Source organism: Anneissia japonica, unplaced genomic scaffold, assembly GCF_011630105.1.
Source record: "Anneissia japonica isolate Jap-2015-1 unplaced genomic scaffold, ASM1163010v1 scaffold287834_len5846547_cov211, whole genome shotgun sequence".
Classification (NCBI taxonomy): Eukaryota; Metazoa; Echinodermata; class Crinoidea; order Comatulida; family Comatulidae; genus Anneissia; species Anneissia japonica.
Genome location: NW_022704992.1, coordinates 2,754,123 through 2,778,974, shown reverse-complemented (window position 1 = coordinate 2,778,974; position 24,852 = coordinate 2,754,123). Strand labels below are relative to the sequence as shown.

General features: G+C 34.2%; 1 protein-coding gene across 1 annotated transcript; it reads left to right on the top strand.

Annotated features, from left to right (window-relative positions):
• The first annotated feature begins 839 nt into the window (after window positions 1-839).
• LOC117104926 (importin subunit beta-1-like) lies at window positions 840-23,845 on the top strand. Its single transcript, XM_033245864.1, has 23 exons — window positions 840-1,131; window positions 3,499-3,557; window positions 4,820-5,002; window positions 5,883-5,933; window positions 6,201-6,350; window positions 6,768-6,844; window positions 7,738-7,813; window positions 8,336-8,485; window positions 8,806-8,916; window positions 9,243-9,344; window positions 10,364-10,535; window positions 11,667-11,911; window positions 12,077-12,210; window positions 13,306-13,381; window positions 13,489-13,560; window positions 13,849-13,920; window positions 15,050-15,197; window positions 15,847-16,037; window positions 16,355-16,498; window positions 17,642-17,750; window positions 17,962-18,079; window positions 20,252-20,407; window positions 21,299-23,845. The coding sequence occupies exons 1-23, from the start codon at window positions 1,080-1,082 to the stop codon at window positions 21,300-21,302; spliced, it is 2,652 nt and encodes an 883-aa protein (XP_033101755.1). The 5' UTR covers window positions 840-1,079; the 3' UTR covers window positions 21,303-23,845.
• The last annotated feature ends 1,007 nt before the right edge of the window (window positions 23,846-24,852 follow it).

Genomic DNA, 24,852 nt, shown 5'->3' with positions numbered 1-24,852 from the left:
ACTTGATAATGGTGGGCACCGGCGCTTTAAACGTCTCCAGAATTATTATTATTTTTAATATTTAAAATTATAACAACTTCTTGGATATGGTTGGGAAGGTCATTCCACACTTTTATCCCTGGTGGATGGGGGAGGGGATCATGGGCGGATCCAGTAAGAGGAAGTTCCCCCACCCTGTCTTGCCTAAATTTGAAAAATTTCAATGCATAATGCTATCTACTCACTCATCTATTCTGAACTTGATAGTGCCCCCACATTTGAAAAATTCTGGATCCGCCCCTGGGGATGTAGAATGGCCCAATCTATTATATTATTATTATATTAGTATTATTTTAGGCCTTCATCACCATTCATCATATCATACCAATCGTGCGCGTTTATCACTCTTAAACCATTATCTTAGTCTTACTGCTGGTCGTAGTATATTGCGCCACCAATAACGAAATCTTACAGTTGTCGTCAAAATTACTTCCGCCCTGCCTTCATTTTGGTTGTTTGGCGCGCTCTCTTATTATTTACATTTTGCTATGAATTTTGCTATTTTGCATTTGGCATCTATTTCAACATTATCCACTACTCATGATGAGAGGAAATATCAATAAAAGTTTAAAAAACGCAAAATTAATCGGTCAATAGAATCGGAAAATGATGAAATCCAGGATGAAATAATTCCAAAATCAACAAAAATTGCATTTCACTGGTACTCGAAAAAGAAATTGTCTGGATGAATTCGATTGGCTGTGGTATTGAAATAATTAAAGTATACAAAGGATTAAGCCAATGGAATTACGTGTCTTAAGATCGTAGTTGTTGGCGGACTAATATAGAAAAATTAATCAATATCATTCCGCACCGAGCCAACCCATGTGCAAAATAGTCAAACCGGTGAATGGTAAAATCCCAGCTCGGATGCCAAACTGTGATAGAGGGGGCAAGTTGTCGATTTTCCGGGGCCATTTTGTTGACTTATTTCAGAATTCGGGCCTAAACTTGGCATCGGAATTCATTGATTTACTGCAGACTCGGAATCGGCATCACTATCTGTATTGATTTCACGTATTCTAGAAGTTTAAGCAGCAATGGCTGACACAAACCACCTCGCAAAGATTCTAGAAAAGACAGTATCCCCAGGTAATTAGAAGTGTATTGCACCAAAACGTGTTGTGTTCAGGCTAGGCTAGGCTGGCATTCTCAGCCTCAGGCCTAGGCTCTTTGCTAGGCCTAGCCTATAGGCCTAATTAGTTTTCAGGGTGATCTAGGCTTAAGCACATTTTAAGTTTTAGGAACATTCGTCGTGAATGAATTGTTAATAAGATATTGCATGCATGAGAATATCAATGAAAATTGACCTGTAGGCCTATTCTATTTTATAACTGCAATTCTATGGCCTAGGCTAGGCCTACTTTTCTACTCTATTAAATTAGAAAATTGAAATTTACAAATATTTATTTATGATAAGGGAAAGAAGTGAGATTGTTGAACATGTGCCAATGAATTAGTTTGGGGCATAAAATCAACATACATACTGGCACTTTCCAGCACTTTTTTGTTTTTTTCACTGAAGTCTACTTTTTTTTTACTTTGAATGTTTGTGATGTTCGTTCCTTTTGTTTTGGAAGATTGGTGATCTGCACTCACACTTTTATATCTAAGACTTCTCCGGAACATCCAAACCAGAGTACCGTAGAAGTCCAAGTAGGCCTCTAGGCCTAGTAGTAGTACTCTACTACTTTTTGCTAGTTCGTCAAACATTTCAAGTCCTATTCTAGAAGTTGTTTTACTGTATGAATTAAGACCCCTTGCAATGTTTACATTGGACCAGGCTGAAACGCTGGCGGCGCCCTAACTAGAGGCAGAAAGGCTATCTTAATACACTGTCTGGGTTATATTTATTTTTGTTGTGCCAAAAATATGAAATCCACATGGATGAAAATCACATATGACATTTACATATATTAGGAATTGACAACAAAAATAAAAAGTGAAGAAACTTTATTTTTCTATTTTTATTCAATTTTTAAACTCATCTCTTCGGATGTTGCCATGTGCGAACGCGCTAGGCCAAGAAAGTTCAAGAGTGTGGCGACATCGTCTCCGCCGGTATGAAGGGCCTCGAATAGGCCTGTGAATTTTCTGTTTACCCCATGGTAAGGCTAGACTAAATTTGACAAACCTTTTGAGGTATTCGTTAATAAATGGAATAATTACTCAGAAAGTAATCATTACAACAACATTTGGTAGACATTATTATAGTTGCTTAAAAGTTATATTGAGGCAGTTGAATGGATTGAATATATTCTGAAAATACATTTTTCTTTGCTTCTAACTCATAGGCTGAACTTCTGCATGACGTTGCTTTCAGCGTCCATCGCGTAACGCGGCCAAACTGCGGTTTCGTTGTGTAAGGAAGCTTTCTTGGTCTGGCGCTCTTGCACATGGCAACATCCGATGAGATGTTTAAAAATTGAATAAAAATAGAAAAAATAAAGTTTCTTCAATTTTTATTTTTGTTGTCAATTCCTAATATATGTAAATATGTCATATGTGATTCTCATCCATGTAGCTTTCATATTTTTGGCACAACAAAAATAAATATAACCCAGACTATTAAAATAGCCTTTCTGCCTCCAGTTAGGGTGCCGCCAGCATTTCAGCCAGGTCCAATGTAAACATTGCAAGGGGTCTATAGACATAGCCTACATATTACAAGTAAAAAATATTTAATATAGAACAATTTCTTTGTTTACAACGCATCTATCTAGGCCTATATGAACTTGTATTTGTACATATAATTACATAATTATTTTTAAGAAATTGATCATCATTTTTCTGGCTTCCTTTCTATAAAGGTTAACTACTTCATTTTATGAATGAATAATAAATTATTTTCTATGATTTGGCAGTAACTAATCACTTATGCACTGTGAAATGCTGTGCATGCACCATGGATTTAGCCAATCAGAATGCACACATTATGAAATGGACATGTTAACTGATGTATGAACTATACAATTTTACTCTGACTAACATACATTTTACTATTTTTATTTTAAAATATGACTGAAAATATATACAAATACAGTGAATTTCATCTTGGTTGATTCCTACTCTTTGTATCAGATTATTTTTTGAAATGAAACTGATTGGTATTTTGTATGGATCCTTGCGGAGTAAGCTTGTTTATGAGTGTAATTGAAAATTGTTGAGTTAAAAGATGAATCGTTCCAATTTGGAGCTTGTAGTGAATGGAACAGTCCATTTATCGAATAATACATGATGTGCGTTTCATAGGGTTAGGCGGGTAATTCCATTACCTTTATTGCATCCACTCATTGCACCAACACTAAACAAGACAGGAAGAATAAGGAAACGGATAGGTAACAAATGTAAGAATGTTTAGTATACTAGAATAGGATATTCAGATTTTTAATTCTTCATTTAAATCAATTTAGATACTTTGGTCACAATTACTATTTTTCATGTGTGTGTATTTATTAGATACTGCTGAGTTGGAAGGAGCTCAAAAGTTCTTGGAACAAGCTGCTCTAGAAAATTTGGTAAGCTATGTATTATCACAACCTCCTTTTCATCAATCTCATCCTTAACTTTTTCATCAATCTCATCCTCGTATTAACCTACATATCAACCTCATTTTCATCCTAATCTTTATCAATCTCATTCTTATCTTATTCTTCATCAGTCTCATCCTCATTTTAATACTCATTAATCTCATCCTTAATCGTCATCAATTGCATCTTAATCTTCAATCTTATCCTCATCGTAACCTTCATTCACATCCTTATCTTAATTTCCGTCAGTATCATGCTCATCTTAATCTTCATCAATCTTTATTAATCTCATCTTATTTTTGATCAATCTCTTCTTCACCAATCTCGTCCTCATTTTAATGTTTATCAGTCTTATCATTTTCGTCAGTCATTTTATCAGTCTTACTCATCTGCTTTATCCATTCTGCTTCATCAATCCTAAATTCTGCATCATCATTCTCATCTTCTTCAACAATTCCATCTTCTTTTAAGAGCTCATAATTCTTACTCCATTTGTTTTACAATTCTCAACTTCTCAGTTATTGTTAATGTTCTTATATCCTTCATGAATCTCGCCCTCATGTTTTTACCCGTCAAAAATCTCATCCTTACCATCATCCTAAATATCATGGCTTTATAGCATTATTTTCATATCCATCAATAATCTCATCTTTCTCGCCTTCATCTTCACATTTTTCATCAGTTTTCTCATCTTCACCCCATTCATCAGTCTCTTCCATCATTTTTACCTATTTCATCAGTCGCTACATCTTCACCTCTTTTATCAGTCTTGTCATCCTCATCTCTTTTAACGGTCTCTGCATCTTGAGCTCTTTCATTCGTCTTGTCATCCTCACCTATTTTATTAAGACAAGATTCATCTTTCTAGCATCTCACTCTTATCATTATCACCTTCTTCATCAATGTCTTCATCTTCACCAGGTTTCATCAGTCTGGTCATCCTAAATTCCTTCAACTCATTCACCTATCTTAATAAGTCCACCATCAGTCGTATTCCCCTTCATCAATCTCATCATCCTCACATTTTTATATTCTGGTTTACAGTAATATTTATTCACATCAAAAAATTCATATACAAAAAAATTACTCATTTGCAGCAAAAAAGCTGAATTGAGAGCAAAATGTTTGAAGTACTTAACTTCTTGACTTAAAAAAAATACATGTACAATTTAATATATGATTGAAATATTTATACATCTTTATCATCATATCCACTGCTATGTAGTTTGATTAGTTTTTTTTTTCTGCAGCCTGCGTTCCTTCTGGAGTTGTCCCGTGTTCTGTCAGATCCTGGAAACACTCAAGTGGTCCGGATTGCAGCTGGCTTGCAACTTAAAAACTATCTGACTTCAAAGGATGCCACGATCCGTCTGCAATGTCAAAAAAGATGGATCCAGGTATCCGCGGATGTCAAGCAAAGCATCAAAAACTTAGTAAGTTTGTCGTTGTCTTGAAAAAATTCCCACTTACGTCATCGATTGGTAGCTTGGTGCATTCTTGCCTTGAAATGTGAAATCCGTCAATCAGTTAATATACAAATTTTTTCCATTTAAAAAAAACAGTACAATTAAAATATTTTACAGAAAATCAATGGAGACAAAGAAGTGGAACAGTTCTGGCAAAACAAACTCAAAGCTTTTAACATGAAAGCCCAAACTAAAACAAATACACATTTATAAATGCGAGAATTTGTGTTTTCTTGCAGCAATTATGAACTCTCTTATACTTTATTCTACATGTGTCTGTACTCAGGACTATAAATGGGTACATTATGAATGTATTAGAATGAGATTAGCCTGTGCTGAATTATTGCCCAACTAGGAATACTTCACAGTGAACCTAGATGGTTCCACAATGTTTGATTGATTCTGTATTGGATTTATTCATGAAAAGCATTATACCTGTACAAACAAAAGCAAACAGTACAAGTGACAATATTGTAAAATAAAAGAATTTGATTTTTTTTTTGGTGTGGAACATTATGATGATAACCTACAGTACAAAATTCTGAAAACCTATTTCTAGTGGTGCCCTCTGGTGATCTTTTCTGAAGAGCACACTGCATTCTGTAACATACACATGGCCATATTTCACATGTACAATGGCTTAGACATCTCTTTCTGGCAGAAATGCAAGGAGTATGTTATAACAAGCTACTAAATTTAAGTAAAGATCTCCACAAGAGATCATCTACTAACAGTTTAGGTGAGAGAGTGTATCTCTTTCTATTTTAATGTCCAGGGAAGCAAATACATTTTGAGGTGGTTGTATAGGGTAGTTTCACTTATTATTAATGTTGTTGTATTTTTCCAGGTGATGAAGACCCTTGGAACAGAGGCACCAGGACATAGCACGGCTGCACAGGTGGGCTTCATATTCATTTATTTTGCTTCCATAATGTTAGTATATTGGCAGAAATTATATGAAAAATTGAAAATATTCAATTTTTGATGTTGTTTTAACAAAACAATCATAATTGTAAAGTCTGTATTGAGAGTTAGTAAAATTGTGTTAGAAATTTTTGTATATGTGGGTCCTTTGTTTCCACCGTGTCTTCATAACATAAATAACAATAATGATATTAATATCAAAGGATATGTTAGCAAAAAATAATTATGTGTTTGATTTCAGTGTATAGCCTGTATTGCATGTGCAGAACTTCCACAGGGCCATTGGCCTGAGCTCATTGAAAGTCTTGTTGCAAACGTTACAAGTGCCAACAGCACTGAGTCTCTTAAGGAATCTACTCTAGAAGCAATTGGTTATATTTGCCAAGACATTGTAAGTATGAGATGGCTATTCTTTTCGTAATCAACCATTGGGATTATAGTAAATAAAATGTTGAATAATGAGTATTTTAGTGCTTTTGCTTTACAATTTAGCTTGTAAAGCAAGAGCACTAAGAGAGCATTACTTATAGTGTTCTTTACAATCTAGCTTGAGGCTTTTTAATGGTACTGATTTATTTGACTTATTCTCTTATGTCATATTCTATGTATTTGATATTAAATACATATTTTTAATTCTAAGTAATAAGAATATGTACACATTCTTTTTGTCAGTTTTTTATATTATTTTTATTTTTTAAATAATTTATTCAAGATTAAGTTCATGATTACATATTATTTTTACATATAAATATAGAAATGCCAAACCAATGAATGAACATATTATGAAGGACTTTCTTTTTTTTATTAGGAACCACACCATTTGGCTGGTAATTCTAACGAAATATTGACAGCAATCATGCAAGGAATGAGAAAGGAAGAACTTAGGTAAAACGATCTGTCCACTTGCATCAAGTCTTGTGTAACTCTAGCTAAAATATAGACTAAAAAACATAATTATAGGTTTCTGCAACATGTCAAAAAATGACTGGAAATTGTGAAAAATGAGAAAATAAAAGGCCGCAAAATATTGCAAAATCGCGAAAATAATGGGCTTTATAGTACCTGTGATTTGCTCACATGGATGTGATGTGACATCATTATGCTTTTATGAGGAGAGAACACAGATGTTTGATACTTGACACAAAGCAGTAAGAATATTCCTAACTGGGCCTTTAATATTTCAGTGCATCATGAATCAGCGATGCTCTACAGACCTGTACTTTCACATTTGTATTTCTCGCTTTAGCTACTATGTATACATAAAAATACATGCACCTAATGGATGCCTGTCATTTTTATTAGAGCTCTCATAAGTTCTACCACATGAAATGAAATACAACCTAGTACATGAACCTTCCGTTAACTGCAAGTCAAGATTTTATGGTCACCGAACAGGGTTGTAGCTGTAGAAAACTAAGGGTTGGTGGTAGATATGTTAAGGGTGGGTGATAACATTAGTAAATTCTAAATAGGAAGAATTGATTTTAAGGATGGGCAAGTGGGTTAATAAGGGCTGATGGAGAGCCATGAAATTAGCTTTAGGCTTTAGACTGGGTGGGAAACTTCAAGGCTGGGTGGTTTCACTACATAACTACATCCTTGCCAAGGACACCTGTGATTTAATACATAATTTTTTTAAATTGTATGACAAGCAGATACGTTGTGGCGCCCTCATGTACACTCTCCAGACTCCATGACAAGTTGTACACAAGACTACAGTACAGTTGGCATGATGGATATTATAATGTTTTAATAATTACAATTGTTATCACTTTCAGTATTCCTGTGAAATTAGCTGCGACTACGGCCTTGCTGAACTCGCTTGAATTCACAAAAGCCAACTTTGACACAACCGTAAGTTCTTGGTCAGAGTATGTTTGTAAGTAGTAAGGTTCATAAAGTTTGTAAAATGACATGTTCTTGTTATTAACGTCATGAACATTTTTAATCACCAGCATGATTAGATGGTATTGTAATTTGTTCATTATTGTCTTTAATTTATTAGTATACATGACACAGAACTGAAATAAAAATGTTTTGAGTGTAGATATGCAAATGATATGATATAGGCTTGCCATCCCAAAACCAGTATCAGTGACCAGCAAGTGTAAATCCACTTTTTGATAAATTATTCTCCGCATTTTAAGCTTTAAAATGATGGGACTTTTACTGGAATCAACTGACTATTGCCAAAGTTAAAAGTAAAGGTATTATGGCTTTTCTGTACTAAAGTATACAATACTGGCCACATTCTTATTCTAATTACTCTGTTTAACAATTAGTGACAGTATGCATTTTTTTGGATGACAAGTCTCATATATGCTAATAACTGACTTACTGTACATATCATTATGTTTGTCTTTTGTATTTATATAGAATGAAAGGCACTACATAATGGCACAGGTGTGTGAAGCAACCCAGTGTTTAGATACACGTGTCAAGGTGGCAGCCTTGCAGTGTCTTGTTAAGATCCTATCACTTTATTATAAATACATGGAGGACTACATGAAAGCAGCACTCTTTGCTGTAAGTTTCACTCTTTGCTTATAAGTTGCACTCCTTAAGTTTTTTTCATTTTGTGCAGTAATTTGCACAGTATACAGTGTAAATTGTATTCATCTGTGTAAGTTGCACAAGTTGTGTATTCAAGATACTCTTTCTATCTAGTAAATTTTTCTATCTAGTAAATAGCAAATTTCATAAAAGTCAGTGAATATGTTAATCAACTGCACCCTTGTACATTTTGTTGAGCAGCGACTACCATTGTTCACCCTTAAAATATAAGCATATTATAAGCAGTTGTGTCTCGGTTAAGGCTAATTAATATTTAATTTTTGTCTTTTCAGATTACTATTGAGGCAATGAAAAGTGATGTTGATGATATAGCACTACAAGGTATAGAATTTTGGTCAAATGTCTGCGATGAAGAAATGGATTTAGCTATTGAAGCAACAGAGGTGTGTACAATACTTATTATCAAGTAACTTGAGAAATAAAATTCAATATTTCAGTAGCTTACTTAAAATACTTAAGTAAGTTAAAATAATATGCAAGTTATTCTTTTCGTGGATCCAGTAGTTGGATGGCGAGACAAAAGGATATTTAATAAATGGGCTTTCGTAGTAAAAACATCTTGTTAGCTGATCTGTTTCTCTTTTGATGTTGATAACTTACTTGATTCTTTTAAACAAAGAAATTAACGTTTAATTAGACTTGTTTTAAAGTTACACTATTTCCGATGGCAATTCTTAAGGAACTTGATATATTTTGTTCATTTAATTAGGCAATGGAACAGTCAAGGAGACCAGAAAACTACAGTAGATTTTATGCCAAGGGTGCCCTGGAATTCTTGGTCCCTATTCTTATGAAGATGCTCACAAAGCAGGTAGGTTGTTTTGTTTTGTTTTTTTTATTATTATTATTAATACTTATTTGTACAATAATATAATATGGCAGTTAATAGCACTGTATTTTAATATCCAGTTTAACAAGTATGATGGCAGTATTAACAAGTATGATGGTAGAGAAACCAAAATTGTTGTATCATGAAAAGCAATTTCCCATTTCTACATTTGCTTAATGTAATCCATATAGTGAATAGTCGATTGGGTTGGGTGTTGGGTGTTTTGAAATGATATTTAGTCTTCGTCTGTAAGAAAAATGTGTGTTGATTCAGTCTTTTTCGTAGTGTTAATATTGCACCCAAATAAGCCGGCCAGTACACATGTATGAGTTGTGTTTTGGTGGTCTAGTGGTGCATACAGAAACAGTGGGTATTCTTCATAGCTGACCCTATAATCCAAGGGAATGTTGAAGAAGACCAACTTACAATAATTAACATCTCGACGAGATTTGATTGACAGATAAACCGACTAATCAGCGAGCGTCATTTAGTCACGTGATCAAAAACTTTTTCTCGGACATTTTAATTTCCTTAGACAGCTGGTTGTCAACGCGAAACATAAGTGAGCCTAGGCCTAGATGTCTATGCTTGATAGATACCCAGATTTACACGAGCAGTGCGCATCAGTGACTTGGCATTTGCCGACAACAAAGTTGACTGAATACGGCTTTTCCCTCTTCCTTTGGTAGCGAAATAGTCTTTTACAACAATTTCCCTGCCTGTTCCATGAAATAGATTAACACTATGAATATATGATTGATTTGCATACCGCCTACCCTGAATTCTCTTTCTTAAAAGGTTGATAGCAAAGAAAATGTTCGCCAACTTGGTTAGTCTACCCACCATAGTCTAAGGTTTTCGTGACTTTGTAGATGGGGCTTCGCGTCCTTGTCGACATGTCAATTCTCTGTATTGAATGAGATCAAAGAAGAAACTGCCATGCTCTGCCGCCCTTTGTGTATTTAGATACCACTTTGATTTGTGCACATTTCTTTTTAAAGGATGAGAATGATGATGAAGATGATTGGAATCCTTGTAAGTCAGCTGGTGTTTGTATGATGCTACTCGCTAACTGTTGTGAAAATGATGTTGTACAACATGTTATGCCTTTTGTTGAGAGCAACATTAAAAATCCTGATTGGCGGTACAGGGATGCTTCAGTCATGGCATTTGGTAGGTTGATTTTTTTTGTACAAATGATTTCCAAATTATTTTATGTATTAAAAATTGCTGTTGATTCAGCCATTTTCTAATATCAGTACACATTTTGTCTCTGTCCACTCGGAAATGTAAGTAGTTACCTTGTAGGCTCACATGCCAGTGTGCATGTTACTCCCGCAACATTTGAATTATTACTCCGGAAACTTTTAATTTTAAAGGCATATGTTCCAACTACAGCATCCAATTTTTTTACATAAATGCTGCACTGTATTTAAATGTGTATTAAGTGAATAAAAGGCTTGTATAAGTCCAAACATTATTTTATTGCTGTTAACATGTTGATTCAGTGGCCTATGTATGAGGAGGGGGACACTCAAGCCCTTAGGGACCCTGTCCTCTAGAAATATGCTTAGCTGAAAATATTAGGTTCAAGTAAATAAAAGTCACTAGTTTCACCTATTTTGCCAGCTAAATCCCCCTTAATTAATCATTGACGGCCACTTAACATTCGGTTTCCCCCCACCCCTTCATGTCAATATTTCAAGATATGCCAATTTGTTGGTTGCCTTTTTTATATTCAATCTTGGTCTCTGGCTGAAAGAAAATATCTAAAGAAATGTGTAGAGGTAAAATTGCACCCAAATAAGCCGGCCAATACACATGTATGAGTTGTGTCTTGGTGGTCTAGTGGTGCATACAGAAACAGTGGGTATTCTTCATAGCTGACCCTATAGCCCAAGGGAATGTTGAAGAAGACCCACTTACAATTATTCTCTTCTGTTTTATGGTTCTGTTCTATTTACTTTCTTAGAGGGAGGTCTTTATTTGAATTATATCTCCCCTCCCCCTTTCTGCAGCCTGTTCACATACTTATATGAAGTTAATAAACAATTACAATTTGTTATTGGTTGAATAATGTTATTCAAAGGCAGTCGCGTGAAATAATAAAAGAATCAATAAACAAGTAATGTATGAAGTTGTAGCCATAATGCCATAGCCATAATGGTAGACTAAGAATAATAGTTAGGAAACTGAGTACTATGTTTGAAAATTGTTATATTTAATGTGTGTATGTACTATAGTTCGTCTTTATTTTGATTTTTACAATTACTGTACTGTATATAAATATATTTTGCATTTCAGGGTCAATATTGGAAGGTCCTGATCCTAATCAACTGAAAGCAATTGTAATCCAAGCTATGCCGTTCCTGATTGAGTTGATGGGAGATCCAAGTGTGATTGTCAGAGACACAGTTGCTTGGACAATAGGAAGAGTTTGTGAACTCTTACCAGAAGCAGTAGTAAATCAAATTTATTTTGGTCAACTCCTAGAAGTCCTTTTGAAAGGACTAGAGGCAGAGCCCAGGGTGGCAGCCAACGTCTGTTGGGTGAGTCTTTTCGTTATCCTCATTATCCTCAGCATTGTATTCAGCACCATCATTAGTATCAACATCATCTTCATTATCATTTATATTGTATACAATTTCAGTCTACATATTCAGAATTTGTACATCTAGATGAATCTGAAACTTGGGAACTCCTTTGTTTTTTAGGCCTTCTCGAGTCTTGCTGAGGCAGCATATGAGCAGGCCAGCATGGCAGTAGAGGAGGACGAAGAACCAGAAACGTATCCGCTTTCTAGCAACTTCAGTCTTATTGTAGGCAAGCTTCTTCAAACTACAAATAGGTATGTTGAGAGTAAATAAAATGGCAAGACAGTGGAACATTTTGGTACAGTGCATTATAATGGAAACAGAAAAAAAAATTGGCTTGTTTATTGATTATTCACTACTCGCATCATCGTTACCCCCTTCAATTTCATCTTGATTTCCTTTCCTGTCTTGTCATTTTCCACATTTCCTTCTTCAGGATTTTCATTATATACTTTTTCCTTAATCTCATCTTTATGGCCTTAATCCTGATTCTCATGTCCGTCAATCTCATTCTTAATCTCTTTTATCAGTCTGGATATTAGCGTCATTTTCGTCCGCTTCATCCTCCTCAACTCATTATCATTTCTTTAATAATGGAAACAGAAAATAAATGGCTTGTTTATTGATTATTCACTAATCGCATCATCGTTATCCCCCTTCAATTTCATCTTGATTTCCTTCTGTCTTGTCATTTTCCACACTTCCTTCTTCAGGATTGTCATTATATACTTTTTCCTTAATCTCATCTTTATGGCCTTAATCCTGATTCTCATGTCCGTCAATCTCATTCTTAATCTCTTTTATCAGAGAGAGGGCTGGCAGGAGGGCATTTCCCCCTGGACCCCCCATCATCCGATGCCACAACTAGATCATCAGATCAAAAATTGAAATAATCATAATTTGCCTATCTAAATAACGTTATTTTGATTGGTAATCGCTAATATTGTGGTCTAAAAGCACATTTTTGGACCATAATAAGCCATAAAAATGCTCCCCGTGAACTGAACCAGGGATTTTTTATTCCGGGCCGTCGACCGAGAGTTTAGTTGGTTCGGGCTCCTCTGTTGGACATTTTGGATTCCTTGTTGGCAAATTTCTGGTGCCACTGCTGTGCAAATCACAGGTTTTTCAAACATAAGATTTGATAGTATGGACAACCTTTCAATTAAGTCATTGATCGAGTTCCTGGTCCACATATCATGCACCCTGAGCATCTTATTTTAGATGGATATGGTGCTATATAAAACTACACTATCATTATTTACTCTATGAAAATATGGTTCATGATAATAGGTGAAAAGAAAAATCTGAATTTGCCTAATATGTTATGTTATGACACTTATTTTTAGAGAGGATGCACATCAAGCTAACTTAAGAAATGCTGCATATGAAGCGCTAATGGAAATGGTAAAGAACAGTGCAAAGGTAAGAAATAAACAAAATAGATTTGTCTTGTGTTTTAAAGCTTTAATGTAAATAGTCAGGTAAAATTAACATGTGAAGAATTGTTTATAATATTCCCTTTTTTTCAGGATTGTTACAAGGCTGTACAGGATACCACAATTGTTATAATGGAAAGGATTCGGCAGATTCTTACTATGGAGGTAAGATAATGTGTAGCAGATCTATGTATTTGTGAAACTTAATTTTGCAATGAAAATAATTACTGTGTCTAAATTATAACGAGGACAGAGATTGTAATTAGAGTATGATGTTCACTTTCCAATCCTAGGCCACGAGTTCAATTCTGTTTTTCCTTTACAACATCCTAATGTAACTATACTAATATATTGAGGAATAAAACCATATAAACAAGCCATTGCAAAGTGTGGTATAATTAAATAAAATATTTTTTAATGAAATTGTTAATGAATTCTCTTTATTTTGAACAGTCTCACGTTCAGACAGCTACCGATAGAATGCAATACCACGACCTGCAGTCGTTACTCTGTGCTACATTGCAGGTAAGACATGTTTAGTTTCAGCTTCTAAATCAACAAGGATATTGCCTTTTGGCATGTGTCAACATTCAAATTGCTTAATAAACATATTATCTCATAATGTAAACAACCTTTAGTAATGCACTCCCTTGTTTAATTAGTCACTCTGTTTCGTCAGCCCTCTGCGTTGTCTTAACATGTTAAAAGTACACTATTATGCAAATAAAGACAAAGTAATAAATGTGATTAAATATCCTGATAGGTCAAAGGTAACAAAGTAATTATACTTGGTTAAGCACTGTCCAAACGTTCATATTGTATTTTACAAAAACATGTGACATGCCTAAATATGGTCATGATAACATCACATCATGACCATATATAGGCATTTCATGGCTATATATGGGTATACAACCATTTTTTTGTCAAAGAAAATTGGACGATCTGGACAGAGCTTTACACTTTGGTTTTTAAAGGATCAAATTATTTTATATACTCTACCACACCTTGGTTCAGCACATTCCCCACTATTATTAGACCTCAGTTCCAACATGTTTGAACCTCAGTCCCATCGTGTTGGACGTTGGTCACACTGTGGCTAATGTGAGTTATTGGTAGGCAGGAATGACACTTACAGATCAAATTTCCATAAGGATATTTTTTTATTGTCATCTTGAATACGATAAAGTAAAGTAATAAATGAAATTATCTGTATTTTAATATTTATATTTGGTAATACATTTGCATGGTTTTTTAATATTATATTGCCATGGTGGTTATTTTTTTAAGTAATTTTTAATTATATTATGTTTGTAAATTAATGTCCCAATTACATTAATTCTATTTTTTTTTAAATGCGATGACATTTCTTTTTGCTGTTTAATAAAGATACCAAGATATATTATAATTATGTATGCTATTAGGCATTACTAGGGCCGTTCAAATGCTATACGTTGCAATTTGTGGATTGACACATTTGAAATAAATGTCTTGTATCAATAGTTTTTATGGTTTATAATAATTGATCATTTATAATAAATTGTTTTATTATTGTTGTGTATAAATATTCTAAAAAAATTTGATGGAGTATATTCAATCATGTCTTGCTGAAGTAATAAATGATACCAATAATATTACTTGTTTTTTTTTTTAGAGTGTACTTAGAAAATTCCAACCAGACGATGCCAAGATGATCGCCGATCCTGTTATGAACTCCCTTATTCATATGCTAGAAAGTACGAGTGGTAAATCAGGGGGTGTTCAAGAGGATGCACTACTTGCTGTTGGCACTCTAATAGAAGGTAAAGTGCTTGGAATATACTTTTCCGCTAAGCACACCCCTTGGATATTGTTGTTGAGATCCCACAAAATAGTAGCGTAAACGTACATAAACATGTAGGTGTATGAATCAACGTGTGTGTTTGTAGGACAATCGCATATTCCTTGCTCTGTTCTGATTGGTCAATTTTATTGACACTTCGCTAGAGTCCATTCCGAATGATCACTCTGTAAAACAGGAGTGGCCAGGAGCATGGTGGTTAATATTCTTGTCTTGCAATCTCAGAAAATAGGCCTTACTTAAAACAACTCGCTCCTTTAACCCTGATAATAGGGCTTAGTTTATAGTTCTTTCCTGTATCTGGTAAGGTCTGTACTGATACCATCGTCCTTTGGACATTTGTTTCCAAGACAGAAATATACTTCGAACTGATAGATTAAATTACAAAATAATTTATATAAAGTGATTTAATATTTTAGCTAACATTGAAATGAATTTGGAAGATCCTGTATTTCAAAGTAAATTATAATTTATCAAACAAGTATTTACTTTTTTTTATTAAGTTAATGCATCAACATCCCTTTTCCTTGTCTTTTTAGTGTTAAATTCAACAAGTACATAGACCCATTTGTTAAAAATAATACCCTGATCACTCTGCAATTTTCTTTTAGTCTTGAATGTTGAATTCAACAAGTACATGGATACATTTGTTGTGCACCTGATGAGGAGTTTGGCAAATACAGCGGAGTATCAGGTGTGTCTTGCGGCAGTTGGCTTGGTTGGTGACATCTGCAGGGCCCTCAACGCTCAGATTCTGCCAATCTGTGATGAAATAATGAAACTACTACTAGATAATTTATCAGTGAGTAAAATTGTTGTATATTGTGTTGGAAGGATTAAAAGGTGCTTTTTAGTGTATGTAAATTGTTGTTATACCACTAAATCATTTTTAATATTAAATATTCAAGATCATGTTTCAAGATTATGCAACATTTTTTCTTTTAGAATTTTTGAGGATCATGACATGTAAATTGGACACCATTCAAATATTTTTTTCTGATAGAGATTATCCTATTAAAGGTGCTGCAGTATTGTTTTGCTTAAAGAATGAATTTTCCAATAAGCACAGCCATACACATGGTTAAAAAGCGGCTGAAGTGAAATATTTTTTTCTTGTAGGATAAGTCTGTTCATCGAAGCATCAAACCTCAGATTCTATCAGTATTTGGTGATATTGCTCTTGCTATCGGTAGTCAGTTCCAGAAATACCTCCAAATTGTCCTTAGTGCATTGCACCAGGCTTCTCAAGCTCAGGTTGATAAGGTAATTTAATTCCTTTGCAAACCCCAATTGTCCAGTTTCTAATTTATCAAATATAATATGAAGGAAAACAGCACCTTCATCATCAAAACCCTAATATCATGTCATTACATCTATGCTAACCCATACCTTTAGCACATCTTCCCACAAAATTTTAGGATAGGAGTATTTTTGGTGTGAATCACACCAAGGATAACCCACTAAGTCCAAATACTTATTTCCAGTGGGGTCCTTCTGGTGGTGAATTGGGCAGTACACCGGGAGAAAATTCCCTACTCTTTCATGAAGAATGTACTGCATTCTTTAACGTGCACGTGGGCCATATTGCACACAGGACCAACGGCTTGAACGTCTTATCCGAAAGACAGCGCACTATCGTAACTTGTATTTCAGCCCTCCAGCTGAAACACCAGGAGAGGCAGCGATGGGAATTGAACCAGGAACCTAGAGATCTCCATGGTTTAGTGCACACACAGTGGCTACCACCACCGACTGAGCTAAGCTGCTCTTGATGAAATATTAATTTATTCTTGATATACTATAGCACATTATGTTAAAGCCTCAGTGGAAGCGGTTTGGCGCAGCATGAAAGGTTTGGTTTCCCAAATTCGAGTTCGGGGTTTCAATCCCTCGCTGTGCATTTCGCTTGTGTCCTTGAGCAAGGCACTTTATCTGCATTGCTTCTCTCCACCCAGGAGTATAAATGGGTACCTGGTGGGGTTGCTTGCTCCTGCGCTGAATACAGCAGCAACACTTAGCATGTGAATCCAATGACCAGGGACAGAAGCGCTTCGTATCTGCAAAGAAAGGCGCTATATAAATAAATATGATTAGATTAGTGTACTTAACAATAAAATAAAAGCCAAGAATTTAAGAAAAATATTGTTTAAAAAGTTATCTGCAAGATGTCAATAGCTTAATAACGTTATAAATGCATGTACCATTACCAAACAGGGTCTTCCAAAGAAAAACTGAAGCCTAGGAAAAGCAAATTATGTATAAAATATGTGAAAATGCCATCATTTTCAAATTTAACACCAAAAACCTCAAGGTGTCCATCAATAATAGAATATTCTCACTCTTAAGCATATTATAGATATTATGAAATCTTATGTTAATCAGCTTTACACTTAATTTTTTTTTAAGACCGATTATGACATGGTGGAATACCTCAATGAGCTACGAGAGGGATGCTTGGAGGCTTATACTGGGATTGTTCAAGGACTTAAGGGAGAAGAAAATGATGAGCAAAGCAGTGAGTTATTGGTTCTGTATAACCTAGTTTTGAAAAGATAATTATCAATAATAATTATTGATATCTCGAGTTGTCCACGCAAGCTCCGTTAGTGTCAGATTTGGCGGATTTTGGCGCTATACAAATAACCACTAATATTAAGAATTTTGTTCTAGATATATTCTCGGTTATTTTTGGCCTAATTATATTGACTTGTACATCTTTTTAACAGAAGCAAGACTTGATAATGTGTGGCCGCATGTTGAGCATATGGTGAATTTTGTTGAATATATAGCCAAGGATGAGGATCATACCGACAGTAACACAGCATGCTGTGCAGGCCTCATTGGGTCAGTACCTTTTATTTATTAAAACACTTTTCACTAGAAAAATACATCGGTAATGGATACGAGCCAACATGTGACAAACACCTCTACAATGGCTCGCTCTATATAACTTTAATAATAAAATAGAAATACATAAATATAAAAGGAATAAACACCAATAGATCGTTATATTAAGATTTAAGAATGTGTTTTCATCATTGTCAATATTTAAGTCAACAGAACAAATTTATGTGGCCACTGCTTGGGATTTATCCCAAGATCTGGGGATTTTTTTGACACCTTGGGGTCTTGGGATTTTTGGTTAAATTTTCATTAAATCTTGTGATTTTTTGAATAATATGACATTTTTTCTATCAAGAAGGGAACAAATAGGCAGTTGACAGTTGTAAATGAGGGCGCTGTTTATTTTTTTAAAATAAAGCATTGGAAGTTTGAAGGCTGTTGTTTAAAGCAATTTTCAACATTTTCCAAAAATAATAAGGTGAATTTTAAAGTTAAATCTCTTGAATATTGTGTACAGGCACGGATCCAGACTCGCACCATTCGCCATTGATTGTAGCACCGGGTGTTTAGTAGTAGGATAAATATGGCAGAAGTAAAGTCTATGAAAGTTGGACTGAAAAAAAATTACAGTAAAACATATTCATATTAAATGAAAGCATATATTGGCATTTAATAAATATTATGACATGACCTATAGGCACGATACCATTTGTTCATGGACGAAGATAGAAAAATACCTTCCCAAATGCAAGTCGTCTGAACAACCTCAATTGTTTTGGAATTTTTTTAAACATATTTGCAAAGACTTAGCTTACTTTTCTCATTAGGCCAGTACTCTACCACCCATGATCTGAGGGTACAATGCACTATAAAATGCTACTGCAATTCTTTGTGCTGTAGTGGTCCGTTGAAAAGAGATGTATACCACTTTGCAAAAACTTCAAAAATTCTGCTGCTAGACTCATTTTTTCGCACTCATACCTTTCAGAGCCTTCTGTTGTTTGCCCATAGAACAAATTTGGGAGTGTTATACAGTACGATTTGAAAACATAGTCATCTTAATGAAACAGCTATAATATTGAAAACAAACAACTTTGGTATACAAATTCAAATAAATATTTACAATAGATTTTAATGGTCAACTTGTTATCAAATTTTACGACCAATTTTTAGTGACAGTGTGTAATAGACATGCAAAACAAACATTAGCAGTTAGCTGTATAATATCTTTGAATATCATTTTAGACTGATTCATTCACATGCTTGGTCATCTTGTATTCATTTAGAATTCAACAGTTTGTAATAATAGGGTCTGTATCTCTACACTTCTAGACGTAGTACCAAATTATAGCCATAGACCCGGTTTCGCACACACTCGCTTAATTAAGTAAATTTCAAAGGAAACTGTTTTCCCCATTTTTCTTATTGTTAAATACTCCCATGCAATATTGTAGGCCCCCGGTATAAAATTGACAGATCAATTAGAAACTCTGTATAGATCGATTATGCCCTTTTGTATAATATTGTAGGCCTATAGACCTAATGTGTGTGAAGTACTGACTTTTTTTAATATCGAATGGGTGAATTTGCGCAGAAACTTCAAACTCTTGGCCTAACATAAAGTACAATGCCAAAGGAAAGCATATCACGTTTTAGTCACCAAAAAGGATTCTCCATGGACGCACAGAGTAGGCCTTCTAATAGTATGCCCCTCGAAATATTACTTTTATATACTATATATATATATACTAATATTTTGCGAATCTTGGGTTTTTAAAAGCATTCTTGGGATTTTTTAGACTCAAATCTTGGGAATTTTGATTTTCCCGAGTGGTCACACTGGAACAAGTAAACAAGAGAAAAAAAAAGAAAGTGACTACAGACCTTCCTAGCTTAGTTGGCTTGCTGTTTAGTACTCTATGGCTTGCATACCATTAGTGGATAAATTATCATCCTAGATACACCCACAAGCTAATGCAAATAAAAAAACATCTCCAAAAATTAAAATTTGAAACAGAAAGACCCAGGAACTACATCTGATATTAAAGTCAAAATTGTTAAGAGTTAACTAGAAGTAATATTAGAATTTATTGCGCTTTGTTTATATTAATTTAAATATGCTTCATCTTCATATGTAATTATTTTTACCTAAATCATGTAATTTAATTGCAGTGATTTGTGCAGTGCCTTTGGGCCCAACATGCTCCAGTATTTAGAGACCAAGCAAGACATACATGAATTACTCCAAGAAGGCCGCCGTTCAAAAACAAGCAAAACAAAGATGCTAGCTACATGGGCTACCAAGGAACTAAGAAAACTAAAACAAATGTAAGCATTTCCAATACAGTATTTTCCCAGATTGTGATTAATATGCCTTCCATGTCAAGAAGTAGACATGACTAGCATGTCTTGTTAATTTTTATCTGTTACCCACTTGATATTAATTTGACTCTTTATTTTCTGTCTCATTACTTTTTTTAGCTATTTATTTATAAATTATTTATATATCATGTTTGATTGTTTATGAGGCTATTAATAATAATTCTATACAGTAGATCCCCTCATTTACGAACCCCGATTTTTACGAATTCCCGATTGTCATTGTTGTCATAAATTTCCTATTTCATGTACTAAACACACAAGCGTGTCAGGAATTAATCGTTAGGCGCGTTTGGCTCCAATCCAACAAAATTTCAGTCCAGGCCTAGCCTACCCCAGCCTAGCATAGTGTAAATACATAGGAATTTCACACAACCCCAATTTTACGTACGAATGATTTTTTACGAACGCCTCTGGGCCCGTAAATGAGGGGTTCTACTGTACTTAAATGTACGCTAATAACCAAGTTACAAAGGACACATGCAAAATGTTACACAGGAGTCCCAAGATATTCCTACCAAAATCTTGCATTAATTATTTTTTAATTTTCTAAAAGTATACTATATAATCAAAGCAAAGGTGATACACAGACATTTTTATTTTTCTAATGTTTAAGCAACTTGTTATAAATTCATTAATTTGTTTTTGGTTAATACTTAAAATTAAATTTTATTTTTTTTTTGCCTTGCTGTTTTGTTTTTTTTGCCTTTGTTTTTTTGTTTTCTTTGGTTTATCTGATTCTGGGCACTTTGTATATTATAGAAGAGGTGTGATACCAAATGCGTGAGCATTACATACACCTGTACTTAATAACCTTACTTCATTTTATCTCCTCCTCAGATAAATTTGAGCTGAAGAAGACCTACAGATGGCAGTAGTACATAGCTACTCCCACACAGCTCCGACAAGTGTGTGAGCTCAGTGGTGAGAATGAGTGAGCGTGACAGTACTGACAGCTCCGTGTTCACAGTGGTCCAAATGCTGGCTAACAATCACCAGGACCTATTCCTCAGGTTAACATGGGCATTTCTGGTGCCTCGAATCAAAATTTCAGAGATTGTATGCCTGCTCTATAAGATAGGTAGATGGCCTTCCCAGAATTCATGTGTAATCTTCCCATGAAGCTTTGCAGTGGTGATATATGGTTATTTTAATCAAATATTCTGCCACATAATAAGCATATACTATTCCAGGGAAAAATCTGTCAAATCTGTGTATTACAGTTCCTACTTTTGTACAAATGCTATCTAATTATTCAACATAGTGCAGGTTATATAGTCAAAATAGTACACAATTTTTTTATTGACCTTAAATGTCAGTAGGAGTATTTCAAGCAGTGGTTTTATATACAAATATGCTGATTACAGAGATATTTGGAAACGATATACAAATTTGTAGTGAACATAAATTCTATGAAATTGTGTTAATGAGAAGGAGTTTCCCCCTGTCATTTGATTGTTTGATTGATCGATTGATTGACTGATGAGTACTTCCTGTTGAATTGTCCTGGTTGTTAAAAGGATTCCATTGGAAGTTGGACACGGACTATCAAGAAAGTTGTCGGTGAACGCGATTTTGATGAAACTGTGAGAGTTGATGATAATGGTGATGTTCGGTGAAAAGTCGCTACAAAAATGTAAACTCAAACAAGCAGACACTATCGTATATATATATGTGTAAAGCCAGCTGTTTTCTACCTTAAATCTGCGTATCATTATAATGTCTATCAGCCTAAATCATTTCAAAACAGAGTAATGTTGGTAATTATAGTGTGTCGTCTTTGCAAATCAAAAACAATTTGTTTGCAAATCAAAACAATTTATTGTTGGTTGTTCAGTTACACAGTGATTTTTTGTTATTATTTTTTTTTTTATCCAACTTCATTCATTGTCAATATGAAGTGTAAGCTTACCCCAGGATGTGTAAGAATATTTATTATCTTCTTGGTACAAGTCTACATTTTATTTGAGTCAAGCAATCATTAGGCATAAATTCCAAATTATATTGTGGCTGTGATTATTCAGTGTTGACTCAAATTCACACAAGAGCCAGCAATAACAATCCATTTTTACAGACACTAATTGCCTGTTTTGTATTTTTGTATTCAAGCAAAGATTTTGAAAAAATTTAGGAGGATTATACAAGTGTTAGTTCATTAACATAAATGATTGGATGATTATTTTTAGTAGCATACCAGCTCAAAAACAGTCTACCAGAGATCTATATAATATTATAATATTATATAATTATATTAATATTATATTAACATTATATTAACTATAATGATATATAAATGAGCAACTGTTAGGTCTTAATGCTGCTGTGTTGGGTATATCTCTTCATTGATTGATTTTTCTCACACAAATACCATTTTAATGGATTCCATTTTGTTACTGGTAGAGTTATATTCCTATGTAAGATATTTGAATACAGGGAGTAATTGAATAATTAATGAGATCAAATACAAATGCATTATTTACATAATCCATAATATTCTATTATTTTTACAGTGAGAACTGAAAGTTAATTGGTGTAATTTTTGCCCATTTTGTGTACTTATTGATATAGCCCATAATGTTTATTGATTCAGGTTATTTAATTATTGTAATTGTCATAACTGACTTGTCAGTTTTGTACGTGTGTAAATTTATTTATGGGTTATTGCAACAAACGTTTACATGATTTAAATTAAGTGTACCCACTGTCTGAATACATGGCCGTCTTTATAAAGGAAACAATTGAAATTGTGGAGCAAGTTACTGTCTTTTGTGTAACTTACATTTTTTGTTACATACATAAAAGGTTTTATAAGTTTTTGGTTTACCTGTGTACAAAAACTGATCAATGTTACTAATTCCAAAAAATAATCATCACATATATTTTTTTTTTTTTCAAATAAAATGTTTGTGTGCCCAAATTTTTGACATTAGAAATGGCAATTTTGCAGAAGAATAAAGGTAATGCTGGATTTTGAATGCATTTTTCTCTAATATTCTTTACACTAATAACCTCAATGATATAAATAAAGCAATTGTGAGGGCCATCACAAATTTTCATGACGATAAATTTAAATTGTTTTGTTTTTACAGTAATTTGTTTTCATACTTGTAAACCACCTACCAAAAACAAAAAAAAGGATCATGTAAATTGTATAAGATATATAAATGTGTGAATGTTGGTGTGTACTCTAGAGCACTTTAAGTTGCAAAATACCTGAAGAAATTATAATAAATTCTGATTTTAGTCCTGTTTTCAGATGAATCTCGTTTCTTTGTTATGTTCCAAAAAATTGGATGTTAATCAGTTTATGTTTTGAATATTATTTTTCGACATTGAAACACTGTTTAATGAAATAAAGGCATGTGGTCTGCTGCTGCCATTCACTTATCCATTGTTGTTTTATTTGTATGTTTCACATGTTAATTTTGTCATCAGTATTCTTAATGTGTACGAGTAAGTAATTGAATCAGCTGGGTGAGGTCCCGGCCACTGCGTGAGGGTTCTTTTGGGCAGGGGCAGCGCCAAGAATTCCCCGACAAGGAGTCCACGCCACCTGTCAGGAAGCTTATTCCCCCACCCCACCCCAAGTGAAGTTTGTATTATTAAAAGGTAATAAAATATTGTGTTGATTATGAGTTTTTTTTATGTCAGGGGTACTATTCCCCCTATCGGGGGTAATAACCCCATTTTGGGAAGAGCGGATGGACCACTGCAACGCATACGATCGCAATAGTTTTGAACACCTCGCACATACGGTAGCACTGCTCATCCTAAACAATTTAATCCCTAAAATTTTGAAAGCTAAAAAGGCATGCTTTAATTGTAATTTTGGCTCTCGACATTTGATTTTTTCCCAACGAACTTGCTGGAAATTCTCTTACAAGGGGTCCAGAGGTCCCGGACAGGGGGTTTCCACTGAACCTGGACCCCCTGCTAGCACCACCCCTGCTTTGGGGCCCTACTACATTGTATATAAAAGCCCCGTATTTGATGGGGTTTTTAATGTGTTCCTAAAAAAATGCACCGCTCGGCCAATTTATGGAGCACAAAAGCTGGCAAATGTCCTGGGGCCTCTGGCCTTAGCCAGTAAGACAGTAGTTGTTAGCCAATGAATTGAGTAGGGTTTGATATATGCATTTTCGAGGTATATACAGTACCATCGACTTAAAATTTTTTATATTATTAAGACCCGTATATAGTGCTGTATATTATTAAGACCCGTATATAGTGCTCAATATTATCTGCATACATAGATTCTTCTGGTTTTGCTAATTTCAAAAATAAATCTAGTTAGTGAATTGATTTAGCTGTATTTAAAGAATACTTATACAGCTGATAAGGATACTTGGTTATTATTCTATTTCGATTTATTTTAGTAATACCACAAGTTTACG